At 35.0% G+C, this 14173-nt stretch overlaps 1 protein-coding gene across 4 annotated transcripts in view; it reads right to left on the bottom strand.

Annotated features, from left to right (window-relative positions):
• CC2D2A (coiled-coil and C2 domain containing 2A) overlaps positions 1-14173 on the bottom strand; it is a 64545-nt gene that overhangs the window by 24772 nt on the left and 25600 nt on the right. For 3 of the 4 annotated variants that reach the window (XM_084517106.1, XM_084517104.1, XM_084517105.1), the window contains 8 exons: positions 12895-13130; positions 11829-12006; positions 10393-10549; positions 9205-9352; positions 6531-6669; positions 5675-5878; positions 3269-3361; positions 1215-1306 (listed from right to left, as the gene is read on the bottom strand). In XM_084517106.1, the coding sequence (XP_084373232.1) occupies positions 1215-1306; positions 3269-3361; positions 5675-5878; positions 6531-6669; positions 9205-9352; positions 10393-10549; positions 11829-12006; positions 12895-13130 (1247 nt within the window). The remainder of the gene's footprint in view (positions 1-1214; positions 1307-3268; positions 3362-5674; positions 5879-6530; positions 6670-9204; positions 9353-10392; positions 10550-11828; positions 12007-12894; positions 13131-14173) is intronic. The other variant, XM_084517107.1, reaches the window with a different exon arrangement.

Below are 14173 nucleotides of genomic sequence, written 5' to 3'. Positions count from 1 at the left end.
ACACAGCTATGTACAATTACACAGCTAATTACACAGCTATGTACAATAAACAATAGGCTATAGAAAGAAAGAATAAATATGCCACGACATACCCTGGACCCTCAGAACTTATAACCCAAGGCAAAGCAGAACCAAAGCAAAAAAAAACAAAACAGGAAAAGAATAAAAAAGATACATATTTTTGCATATTACTGATATTAACTGCAAAAATACCTTGGTGACAGAAGACATTCCAAAATCTACTTTAAAAACTGATAGCCAATAGCATTACTTCCTTATATATAAAAAACAAATAACCCCTTTAATTACTTTTAAGATAAATCTGAGTTACTGAAATCTCAGTAAGTAGATACCTTATTGGTGTTATTTTAAATTCACTAACTATATTAATTAGCAAATTGTATCCAATTTGAATCCGTATTCATGATAAACAAAAAGCAAACCAAGCATTTAATCTTAAACAATTTCAAAAGCTGATTATAGTCACAACTGGATTTTTCCCATTCTGAGATGTGAAAACAAACTGAAAACCAGGATGAACCCTGTTTAAGAGAGCAAGTCTCTGTATCTCCAGCAGATGGGACTGTTTAGATTTATACCATTGACTCAGAAAGTGTTAGCTGTACTTCAAGTGTGTCACACTTAGAATGAAGACAAGCAAATTTCTTTTAAAAGAAAGAAAAATATCTACCATTCACAACCTGTTTACTTACACAGATTTCCAGTGAGCAACACTAATTAAGAATCATCTATGTGGTGATGACTCAAATGTCAAAATCAAGAAGTACGAGATTTGGAACAAAAATTCAAAGAAGGTACATAAGGAATAAAACAAATAATAACTGTACAAAAAAAGAGAAAATATTTCCCAAATCAGCAACATTTCTGAAAGTAAACAGCATAGATATTTAGCAACAGCATACAGAAACAGATGAAATGTAAGGTAAACAGAATCATGAAAATATACCATGCTAAAACTTATTTACATGCTATCACGTTATTTCTAGCAAACTTAGCTGTTTTCCTCAAAAAAGTTTTTATATGCTTTGTGTATCAATGCTCTGTCTACACTGGCAGAGGGGTATATGGCGACAGGAAAACAATATATTACACTGAACATCTCCTTGGCTGCTCACATCAGTACAATTTGCAAAAAAGGATCAGAGACAAATTTACACAAATTAACTTTGAATCAATAAAGATAACTGCCTTACCCCAGGCTAGGAATCTCCTCTTCATTGACAAGATCAGAGAGAAGGAAATGGTGTTTTGCTATTAGGAAACGGTTTATTACCGATTCTCGAACCTGTGAATGTGGAGAAAGGGAGGGAGAAGAGACAAAATTACACTTCTAATCCCAAACCACTGCAAACACTTGCATTTTGTCTATTAAACACAAACAAAAATTTCAAATATAGATTCTTCATTTTATCCCTCTTTTATATGTCATATCAATGTTCTTTCCACCAGATATTTATTTGGAACATAATATAAATTTATGTTATGAATACAATGATTTTCTAGAAACATATAAGCTAGCCAGATGTAAACATATGAAAACATACATCACAAGAACAGAAAATCAAGTCTTATCTAATTACAGCCCACCATCAGAAACAATCACTACAATAAATGACCCTGACAGATATTTCTTTTGGGCATCTAAATGAAGTTACAGAAAGGACTGTACAGAAATGTATATAGTATTAACTACAGGGACTAAAGGCAACGCTTTGTACTGCAGGACAATCAGCAAGGCCTGTGTTACTAATACCATGATTTAAAACAAATATTTAAAAATCCTTGGTTTCTTTCATTTCTATGTTGAGGTCACAAACTGATGAAAGACTTCCCTCTTCTCTCAACAGCTATATAAAAGTATAGAAGCAGACTGACTGAGAGCATTGTCTTTTTTTTTTTTTTTTTTAATATTTCTTTTTTGTCTACTACTCAGGCTAGTGATGCCTTTATATGTGCTGTTCTATTACAAGATCAGCTGCAGAAGAGCAATAACAAAGTTTTATACCATACATCTCCTTTCATTATTTGTAAAAGTTTTCATTTAAGTTATGAAATCTTTCACTGTGCTGAGGTGCTCATCATATAAAGATGACATTTCAGAGTGAAATGAATTGCAGCCCTGATGTGAGCAATCTAATTTTCAAGCACATCTGACAATTTATAGAAGTGTAAAATATCCAAGTGTTATTTTAAAAAAGACTACTTTTATTTCCTGTACAAGAGTGACAAGCAGTTAAATACCATAAGGTATTTAACTCTGTACTACAATTCAGCGCACTGCATAAACTGTATGTTTGCATATGCACATGAATATTATGCAAAGCATATAGGGCCGACACAGATGTGATAGATCTGTTCAAAATAGTTTTTGATATTATCATACTGAATCTGGGTTTTGGTACTTACCAAGACTTGCCTGGAGGATTCAAATATTCTCCATTGTCTTTAATTCTTTTACAAAACATTACTGCTAGCAAGCAAGTTTTGTCCTACATCATATCAACCTAATAATCATCCCAGATGTTTTGCTGGCTGGCTGGGATTTTATCTACCTTTGATATTTCCAGTACTAGTAATAAACTGGCAGACATGTGTCTCATTTGTTACTTGCCAAAATACTCCAAAATTGCTAACTTTTATTCCATATTCAACCAATGTGTGTGTCACATACACACACCAAGGATTAAAGAGAATGACACACTAACATTAACAAATAAATAAATAAATCAAGGTAAGGGAATATTACTCTAATGCAACAATGAAGGTAATGTCATATGCCTGCTACCTTTGGCTGCAGGACAAGACTTTTTGTGTATCACATTAAATGATTTTTAACAGTGGTTAGGAACACTTTCATGGAGATAAATTCTTAGTAACACAACTTACAAGAAGGAAAATGGGGAGAAGGAAAATCAATGAATACTTGGGACACAACAGTACAGATCTCTGGGACACTGGACCAGAAAAGGATTTATAGTACTCCTCGAAAAATCTGTTTTTGTGGTCATTTTCTATAATGCATCTTTTTGAGGAAATACATCTTTTCAATTAACATTTTATCAGTCATTTACAAATCTCTACTTGTTTTATTAGACCTGTTTCAGGCCTAACTTGGAATTATAAAAACATCTGTAGGTCAAGTTTAGTGCTGAATCATTTTTTAGTATGCCTGGAAACCAAGCATCCAAGTGCAGCAGCAACAAACGGCTTAGAGAAATACGATGGATCCGCATATTTTGCCACTTACCTTTTGTAGATAGTTGGCAACAACTGCTCTGCGTGCATCTAGGTAATGTTTGCTGTCAATCACATTCCTCTCATGTAGTCTTTTCTCATAGTCCTAAAATATTTACTAGAGTTTGTGATTTGATATATAGCCAATGCTTTACTACATACAAGAAAAATGGTAAATATTTCATTAATATTAATGTATGGATCAAAGTAAACCAAAACAGATGTCAGAAGTTCATAAAACTATTTTTAATGCTAATGTACACAGCAACAGCACTGCACAACTTCCCTGAATAGAGAAAAGAATTCCATTAAGTTCAGGTTCATGTGGTTTAAATTACTACGAATAACTTTATTTCCCTCTCTTCTTTTTAAAGCAGGACTCTGACCTGCTGTTGTAAACTGAAATTCCATTTCTACTGGAATTGGTTTGTGTTGCTGCAGCTGCAATAGGATGAATCCTTTATAAAAAGGAGTGATATGTTATTCATGGAAGACGACCTGATATTTGAACTGCATTTTAAAATATAACTAGTTTTCTTAGTGTCTAACACCAGATGAGCCTATCCTTACTTGTAGGTAATTTTGTGAGAAACTATTACTGAGCTATTTTGAATTTGCATTCAAGAAATAAAGTAATTTAATAGTATAATAAAGTCACCAGTTGCACAGTGAGAAAGTGGATGCACTGTTTAAGCATCCAGAGTGTGGAGATTTTGCTTTGCCTGATATTTGATTAAAAAAAAAAAAAAAGAAAAAAAAAAAGAAAAAAGCCTGTAACCCAACTGATGGGCTGAAATGAATACGAGTTGCCCTGTAGACGTTCTGGGAGTTCTTTGCTGGAGTTCTTGGTCCAGTATTTCAGTGTCTTTCTTGCACTGGACAAGAGGTTCAACTTAGTCTGGTGAGGAAAAGATTAATGGGCAATCCATTATCTGCCCACACCTAGCTGAGGGACAGTTACAGAGAAGATAGAGCCAAACTCTTTGTAGTGCCAGACAATATCACAAGGGAGAACAGCCATTAAGAACAACTTGGAAGGTTTGGGTTAGACATGAAAAAACAAACCAACCAAGAAAATAAATCAATCACTGGAAAGGCAGTGCAGGACTGGAACAGGTTATCCAGAATGGGTGTGTAATCTCCTACTTTTCAAGACTTGGCCAGACAAACAACATAGCTGGCCTCACCTAGTTCTGACAACAGCCCCATCACTTCAGTGGAAAGCAGGATCTCAGGAAAGCAGGAAAACATTTCACCTCCAGACAATGTTTTCTGAACAATATTTCCACAATTCTATGAGTTTTCTGATTTCTTTGCCAAATAGCTAGTAAACCAACTATGAAAAATACCACTTTTAAACTTAGTTTTGAAGACCATGTCTTGTAACATGAACTTGGAACAAGCAATTGTGGGTTTATCCAAGTTACCCTTAATGGAGGGAGGAAAAGAAAAGAAAAAAAACAGAAAAAAAAAACAAACAAACAGAAAAAACATTTCTTAAACTGTGTTTTTTTGGCTGATAACATGAAATGAACAAAGTTAGTCCATAAAATCAACTGGATCAAAAGCATATATTTAAAGCTCTGGTACATCTTTGATAGCAGATAAAAAAACTAATCTAATATTTGAAAAGGATAAATGTTTACTATGAAGAGCCAGATCTGAGTTAATAAGTATCTTTTAAAAAGATATAACCCAAAAGGAATGGAAGGAAGGAATTGCTCAAAGAAATTTATACAAGGCATAAAGCAGCAGTTGCCAAAATCTGACATGATTCTGATCCTGAGAAGGCAATGAACACACTGAAATGCTCCTTAAATACACAAATTGCTAAAGAACAAAAGAATGTGTGACTTAACAGTAAGAGTGGAATTGAATATAACTAAAGTATGAACCAAATAACAAATGCACACATTGCATTTTGGTAGGGTAATTAACAGACAAGGACTGGGTAAGCTAACTGGAATATTGTACAGAAATAGAAATAACATAGGCTGTAGTAAAACACTAAAAGGTTTTAATACTCATTAGTGTCATTCCTCCTACCACTCATCACAGAAAAGGTTCAAAAGTTAATAAGCCTAAGCCTTTGCATTACCCTCTGTATTTTAAATCACCTATAAAAAAAATCTCTTAGAAAATTCACATCTACAGCAGCTGTTGTGTTGTATTTTTCCACTTCCATGGCATAGCTGCATAACTGTTTCCTTGCGGGGAAGCTACCTTAATTATACTAAAATAACATCAGAAAAGACTGATGGAAAAATTCTATTTTTTTTTTTTTAATGTCAGTAAACCTGTATGTTCTTGATGAGACTAACTGACTTTACTGCAAGTCAAATATTATCAGCACAACTAGAAAAGAAATATGATGTTTTACTAGAGCATGCACTCCAAATAATTTCAGATAACAATCTACCTGGAATAGTTTCTCACTGATTTCTCGTTCATGCAAAGGGACTTGCTTGTAGTTTCGGAACTCTGCCACCTCCTCGTTTCTGAGCTGCAAGAGTCGGAATCTCTTTGATCTATTAAATTCTTCATCAGAAACAAAATTAAATTCTTGCTGCAACTGTTCCAATCTGAAGAAATCAGGAACATGTGCCTCGCCACTAGTGGCAACCTAAATTAGATAAAAATTATTAAACTTTTCATACCAAGGAAGAGAAGTCTACAAAGTAACTTTTGTTAAGTCTTAACGGCACATTGCAAGAATGTTCATTTTAGTTCATTTTAAGCAGAAGCAGTTAAAATGGATCAAATTATGATTGAAACATTAAATGTTTTAAAGCAGATTCATGTTGAGCAAAGCGCATGAGAACACTGAATTTTACTGTATTCTTAAGTGTATTCTATCTCCCCTAAACATAAACAAAACATTGAAGAGCAGAAAAATGTGATTCTTTTATGTAACTTCAACTATCTGAATAGCATCTCAATTTGATGTCTAGAAAAGTCCCAACAACAAACTACTTTGTGCAGACATCACTAATGAGCATCTTCCTATTTAATACCATAGGAGTACACTGGGAATAAGCCTGAATTTTAAGGAAAAAAAGAAGTTCAAACTTGTGATTTTTTAATACGTAATTTAATCAGTTTGCATATTCCCTAATACTTTTTTTTTTTTTTTTTTTTTACCACTAGAATACTACTGAACTAATGGATTAATGAATTTTACTTTTTAGTAGACATTTACTTCTTAACATTCACCCAAGCATATCCGTGATAAAACACAGCTCCATTAGCCCTACAGCTCTGAAAATAACACTTACCATAATCATCTGCATCAGAGCTGCATTGTTTGGGTCATTTGGATCAAGTTTTGTTTCTGCTGCCCACTTGGCTAGTTTCTTCATGTCATTTAAGCCTGATGTGCCAATGGATGCAATAGCATCAATATTTTTTAAAGCACTAAAGAGACAATAGAAATAACTGATAGCAGATGGTTCTACCAAAAAGAGATTTGTTGTAGCAACATAAAAGAAATTCAAACAATTTTGGAAAAAAAAAAAATAAATAAAAACAAAAAAATCTGTAACATGGAAAGTAAATTCCACTACACAATTCTCAGTACAAACCTTTTGTTGCAGGAAATATTGCCATCTGCCCCCTCTCTGCTCTTTTCCACCCTTATGCCATTTTTGCCCTCAAAATTAAGCCATTCTTTCTGTCAGCGCACTGCAAAACTGTGGGCTGAACTGAAGTTAATTTAAAAACAAAACCAAACCAAACCACTCTCTTCAAACAGCTGTTATATGGAAGAAGTTAACCTCTCTAAAACCTGCCTGACTTCTGTGATTCTTCTTACAACACATGCATCTCTCCAAATTGCAGTTATGTAACAAAGGAATGATGAATTGCAAAGGAAAGCTGGGGGAAATACAAAGGAACTGCTGAAAGCAAACTCTTATGCAAGCTTTCTCATTGCAGAAAACATGCAGTTACAGACTTCTCTGAAACACTGAATTTGACCATGTTCCTACAAAGAGAAAACAAGGTTTTGCACGCCTTCCATGAATTAAGTGCTTATTGATTCAAACGTTTATCATACACCTACTCTATATCCCATGTTTCTGATTATTAAAAGTATGATTTTTACGTTAAATTGCCTCACAGAAAGCAAATTATAGTTTTAACAATACATACTGGAAGGAATTTCCCAGATCCTTACTTGAGCTATGTCTTAAGTCCTGTCTTCAGTCTGTCTCCTGGGTACTGTTTCTGGATGGACTCTGGACCTGACTCATCCTCTCACCCTGTCTGGAACTGCTGCCAGTGCCCTGCTGTGCCTGTTATGTTTGGATCCTGTAGGACTGCGTGCTGGTTGGCACTGAGTGAACTGTGCTGGTTCACTCTTGGCTTCTTCTGTCTTCCATAGCAGCCCTGAAACCCTGGGAGGCCCAGCTCCTAGTCCCATTCCTTATCCTTTGGATGCTCTCACTTATTTGTATTCACAGCAGTCAAATTATGGTAGGTGGTCAGGAGGACATTTGTGCAATGATTTGCTGGCCTGAATATGCAATTTCATTACCCATGTACCACAGACTGTGGATGGTGCCCCTTCTCTCCTTAGGGGTCTGTTCTCTACTTAGAATCTGAGTATTTTCAAGAAAGCTTTAAGAACTCCTGGATATTTCTCAAGCTTGATTAGAACCAGGCAACATATCCAGCAGTTACTGGAGCAGCAGATAAAGCAGTGATATCAAGGCTGTATCTTTAGGCAGTCTTGAACAAACACATATGGAATCACAGTTATGCTGAAAAGCTCATGGGAAAAGACTAACTTTAGGCACAAAAATCATGTCTCGGGCTTTCACAATAGACAACGGAAAGTCACAGATGGTTGTTCATCTCTGGAGGGAGATTCAAAGAAGAGTTTTACATTGGACACCCTTTTGGAATTCCCCATTTTTCCATTTGCTACAGCGAGAGACTACTGTAAGATTAGTCTCCTGAGTCTGAAGTTAACCTTTGGGATTTGCATCCTTATGTTTTTATCTGATGCTATTCTAGTCTCATGGAAGTCAGCAAGTTACTCCTATGCTGATCAGCAAATTACTCTAACGGCTGCAGCTGGAGACAAAAATACTAAAAGGGTGATGTGGGTGCCAATATTTAGTCTCTAAATAAATAAAAATCCAATGAATCCAATCAGTTGGAAGAAGTACTGGCTCTATTTAGTAAGTATGGGGAAACTCTTAAGACTTTACAGTGAAATTACCTGAGGTCATTACAAAAGCAGACTTTGACTTTACTGGAATTATACAAAAGTGACAAATGGACAAATGATCTACAATGTCCAACATGCAGTCACAGGACAAATTAGATCTTTTTTTAATGGAATGATAATGGAATGGAATTTCTTTGGCTCAACAGGCTTCTGATGGAAAAATAATCATTAAAGAATATTATCTCGGAATGATGTCACATATCTTTTTTACTTCTCAATTCACAAACAGCATTAAGCTCCCATATACGCTTCTAATGTTTTCATACTGTAATTTTTGTCATTAGTTACAGAAAATGTAACAAAAAAGCATATGTCCCAGTAGCACTTCCCATATGCACTTTGGATAAGAAAAAGCTGAAGCTTCTGTTCTTAGCAAAACAATTACAGAAAAGTTCCTTGCCAATATAAAGCAAAATCTGGACCGTACCTACGTCTTCTATTGGAGTACCATAAAAATGAGTTAATCAGCTTGAGCTCTGTTTAACTTCAATATTGTTTATAAATAATAAATAATGTACTAAAAGATTTTCATTAGAAATTCTAAGTTTATGAAAAGTGCATACTCTAAGATACCTGCAGAGGGTTAAAATGCAAAATAAAGTATCTAAACTTAAGGAAAAACAGTACAGTAATTCTTGATTATGAAAGTCATCTACTCTTTTAAATACTGGTATAATCACTTTCCCAGGAATCACTGAGAATTCGTATCATATTACCTTGGAATGCCTGTGGTTTGCTGAGATACTGGAGGAATTAGGGGGATTCCTTTTTCTCCAACTGCCCAGGAGACACTGTTGGATACTTTCCCAGAGGTCATTAAAGTCATTTGGTTGCTACCATCAACTTCAAAGGAAAAGGACACATCTATCAGGGGGAAAAAAACAAATTAGTATATTTTTCCATTCAAGCACAGTGTCCAAACCACTTTAAAAATGCTTCCCAAAAGTAAGTAGTCAAATTACCCCTTTAATATAAATGGACAGGTTACACAAAACAAGCTGACTCTGCTGCATGCTGCAGGGAAGGACTTTGCTCTACAACAGAAGTGAAAGATTTTATTCCAACTAAAAAAAGCTTTCCATTTGGGACAAATAAGAAAGGCTACATCTTAAAGGCTATGCCAAGACTTTTTTTTCCCTTCACAGGAGCATACTATTTAACATTTCCAGTAATTTTCAGATTCTGCATATTGCTAATGAGACAGAAAATCAGAGTCAGAATTATGCATGATTGAAAAGTCGGTCTTAAAGCTGTGATACACAACTGGATATACAGTCATCATGGTCAATGACATTTACACACGAAATGTGTTGTAATGATTTTTGTTCCACATTATCTTCCTCATCAACTTTTTATCTGTTCTGCTCTATCTGTATTTTACATACTGAAAACTCATGCAAATCAGTTATCTCATAATGCAATTCAAATATTATATAGACTTAAAATATAGACTGTATGCTACAATATATTATTCTTGTTCTCCTTTCCCTACCTCTCTCTCATTTTATTTTTCTGTTTGTAAGTCCCAGGGATAAAATTTTTGACAGAATTTCATCAAAACAAAGACGAGGACAAAAAATTAGTCTGCATATGCATTTATACAGCCAGTTCTTCAGTGGTTTGAAATGTTAAAATCACTGGAACTATACTGATTAATACCATCTGCTTACTCTGCACTATAAGAGCCCTGATAAAGTACAAAACAAAAGAAAAAAAAAAAAAACCAACAAAAAACGAAACTCATGACTTCTATAGTTAGTAGAGCTCCAGTAACACTATAAGCCCACTAGTAAATATACTCATTGCTGTTAATTGAATTTACTCTGAAACTTATGCCAGCCTGTTACTTCTACATGGTTTCAGCAAAATAAAAAGCATTGAAGCATTGAATTTAGAGTCCTTACCACTCCCAACTCCTTCGTGGTCCAGTACCACACGCTGATTGCTGCTGAACTCTATTTCTTCCATAGGAGCGCTGCCTGTCAGAACTGTAGTCTCAGGTACAGGTATGAACACTTCAGCCAACAAGGTGGTACTGCTCATACCCGTTGTTTCATAGATCTAGAAAAATCCATGGTAACAGACAGTTAAAAAAAATTAGTTCTTCACAATGTATTGATAAGAAGTTGAAAGCATATTGTAGGGTATTTGGACTAATGGTTTTAAGATGACTTAAGAAATAATTAATTTAGAGCAATTATATTGATTTCCTTTTTAAAATATCTAATTAGCAGACATTTCACCTACTAGCAGATCAGTCTGAGTTCTTAAAAGTAAATCCCCCTCACCCTTCTAATACAGCTATATTAGAATAGTATGACAAACTTCAGGCTTTAAAGAGTACAACATGCAGCTGCTTGTCACAGTGACTGGTGTCGGTGAAGATGCTGGAGGGATTCTGGCTCACTAATTCCCCCTTACCATGAAAGACTGCAAGGCACAGTCCCAGTTCTGGCAGTACAGCCTGCTGCTTTCCTCGTGCCCAGCTAGTTTCAGGCACAAAGTGATTTAAGCAACTTCTCCTCTTAGTCCCTGTTCAAGTGTTTATAATGAAAGCAGATGGTATTTCTTGTGACTTTCAGTTATGTGTTTTGTAAGTGGAGCAGGTTGAGGGGCGTACACCCTCCTCTGAGCTATCTGTGTCATCTAACAGGAAAAGTCAGCTAACAGGAGAAGCAGGATCATGACCATGTTTTCCTCCTAAAAATTTATCTTATTAGCTCTATAAATTTGTCACTCATTCATTAATTCAGATTTTTTTTTTTTAATTATTTTTTTTTCTCCCTTTTGGGCTTACTGCACTTGATTTGATCAACAGTGCAACAATGGAAATTACTAGCACTAAATTTCTTTCCTCTCTCTCCCAACAAACATTATGATGCTATTACTCTGTGGACAAGAACGTTTTAAGAAGAGTATTCTGGCAAGTTTATCTGCAATATAAATCAGTTATTCTAAAATTAAGAGGCTGCCCTACTAAAAAAATTAATCACATCTCAATTAAATAGTCACCCCCATGCAGCTTGTAGTTGTGTTATAGGCTTGTTATAGGCATGTATATTATTTGTAAAATGTGCATATGTTAGAACTTTAAGAATAAATGAAAGCAGTATCAGTAAGATAAAATAAAATCTTAGCACAAGTACCAGAGATGTAGCAGCAATGTTGAAAGTTTGCAAACAGAGAAGCAAGGAAGGGGTATAAGATAGTTTGTACAGGGTCCTTCACAGGTTTTTCAGTCTTTACAACGCCAATGTAAAGCAAAATATAAGCATTCTGGGAGGAACCACATTTCACATTATCTTTTTTTTAAATAAAACTATGATAAATCATTATTTACCTGTAACTTCAAGCTCTCTGGCCAATTGAATATTTGTAAATTGAAAATCTGTCCAAAGTGCACTCTGAAATCTGAGCTTATTGGTCGGGTAACGGTCCTTGATACTTCCTTGGAGTTAAAAAGGACTTTTATAAATACCGAGCGTTTCTTCACGTCTTCCCGTCGCAAAACCTCTGCCCTGCAAATATGTTAAACAAGTGGTCATATCAGTTTTAATAACATTTGTAGTTTTTGGTTATTTTTAATACGAATCTGATTCCGCAATAGGAAACAAAGGTCAAACAACAAAAGATATTATTCTAAAAATGTCACTATATAGGAGTGACTTAAGAACTATTATTTAGCAGCTATTTTTATCTTCTCATGAATATAAAATTATTTAAAAACAGGTCAACATGTCCACCTCCATATGAAAGGAACTATTTAGGGAAACAAAATTTCTTTCTATTCCCTTCCACCAAGATACAGGAAATGATACACTGAGTTAAGATTCTTAAGATTTCAGTCATTGGTAATAGAACAGTCAAGCACTATCCTTTGATGAGGCTATTGGCTAAGTAAAGATGAAAGGGAGTTTCTGAATGACTCAAACTTGCTAGATGTACATTAAATTGTGTGTGTAAGTGTGGGAAGTAACACAAAAGAGTATTGACTTTATCCACAGCGAAATCTCCAGTTAACTATGATTTCTTTATTTTCCCTTTCTTTGTTGACTATACCACTTGGTGCAAAGAACTAGCTAGCGAGAGCAGTACCACCAGAAGTGGCCCAGATTTCACCCTAAAACCAGTTTCTTTACATATACTGCTGTCCTATGAATATGCTCAAGATGGTCTATAGTGAATATGTAGTTATGCATTCCCCAAGCCCAGTACATACAAGGTTACATGTGACTTGAAAAAGAATTAAGTTATGTCAGCTTCAGAAGCAGAAGTTTAACATTCTATTACTAAGAATGATGAGTGCACACTTTTGAAGTTGTGCAGGTAAGAATCAAATCATAAATAACAGCAGAAGATCACAACAGAAGTGTGTTACAACAAAACAATTACAACATTTATCTTACCGAGGACACAGCTCACTTGGAGTTATGCTGCCTGACAGGACTAGTTCAGGAATTAAAGCAGGCTCTCCAGGTTTCCTTCTGAGGTTGTCAGCTTTTTCTCTAACCTGCCGCTCTATTTCCAGGTTATTGACCATTTTAGGTGGGATAGGCTTTACAGGTTCCTCGCCAAGATCACAATCTTCTACTGAATCTTCTTCTTCTTGAAGGTCTTTTTTCTTCTTTTTCTTTCTGGACTTCTGTATATAAAAATAACAATGCACTATTTCAATCAGTACAGCTTTTTTCCCTTGTTCACTTACAAGTGATAAATGGGTATGGGTAATGACTGTACAATTTTAAAAATCAACATTGAAAGAGTAGATTTTTTCTCATTTTATAGCACTACTTGAGATTGAGAATTTAGCAATGCATTCCATTGATAGGCTTCAAGAATATGATGTGCTTCAAACAAAACATTTATTTAACCTTCCCAACCAACTTACAAAGCAACTGTTAATTGAACATTTTGGCTAGCAGCTGATTCCTCATTCAGAGTTACCACGTGCATTCTCTTAGGACTGATGGAAGATTACTCAACCAGTAGCTACAGTTTTTCAAGATGTATTGTCTGCATGCATGGACAAAGTGAATCCACATGTGCTACAAACTTTTTAGCTTAGCAGTGTCTTTATCAGGACCAGAATGATCCCATCCCTTCCTTTATGCCAAACACAAAAATAAACAAACAACATACAACATGGTTTTCAGTAGTTTCAGTAGACAACTGCAAACAAGTTCCTCCTTCTGCAGACTTACAGATTACTTGAGTGTATTTTGTATTTTAATTCTTACAGATTACTTGGGTGTAGATCTTACTTGGAAGCACCAACCATTCATGAACCACGACATCATTAGCAAAACAGAAGATGAGGAAAGCATACTTTATTCTAACAGAAGTACTTAGCCAAACAACTTGATAACGTATTTTTATTAAGAAACATATTTTCTTGGCTTAACTTTGTTAACTTTTTTGATTGTCTAATTCTTTTAAAATTTATCTACTCTCCTCTACCTCTACCGTCTTCCATATATTGATGTACTCTCTGCTAGTGAGACACCAATAGCAGTGATTAACCGACAAAGAACTTTGAGTAAAATAAAGGAAAGTACTTCTGGGCATGAAATGAAGGTCTGTGCATGATATTTCACTCTAAAAGGGAATAGCCACAGTAACCTCAACTACTTTGTGATTACCACAGCAGAAAGATGCTTTGAGCACCTTTGGATGGAACATGGAACA

The sequence above is a fragment of the Aythya ferina genome, assembly GCF_964211825.1.
Source record: "Aythya ferina genome assembly, chromosome: 4".
NCBI classification, from domain to species: Eukaryota; Metazoa; Chordata; class Aves; order Anseriformes; family Anatidae; genus Aythya; species Aythya ferina.
Note: the sequence above shows the minus strand (reverse complement) of the source record. Positions and strands in the feature narration are given on the sequence as shown.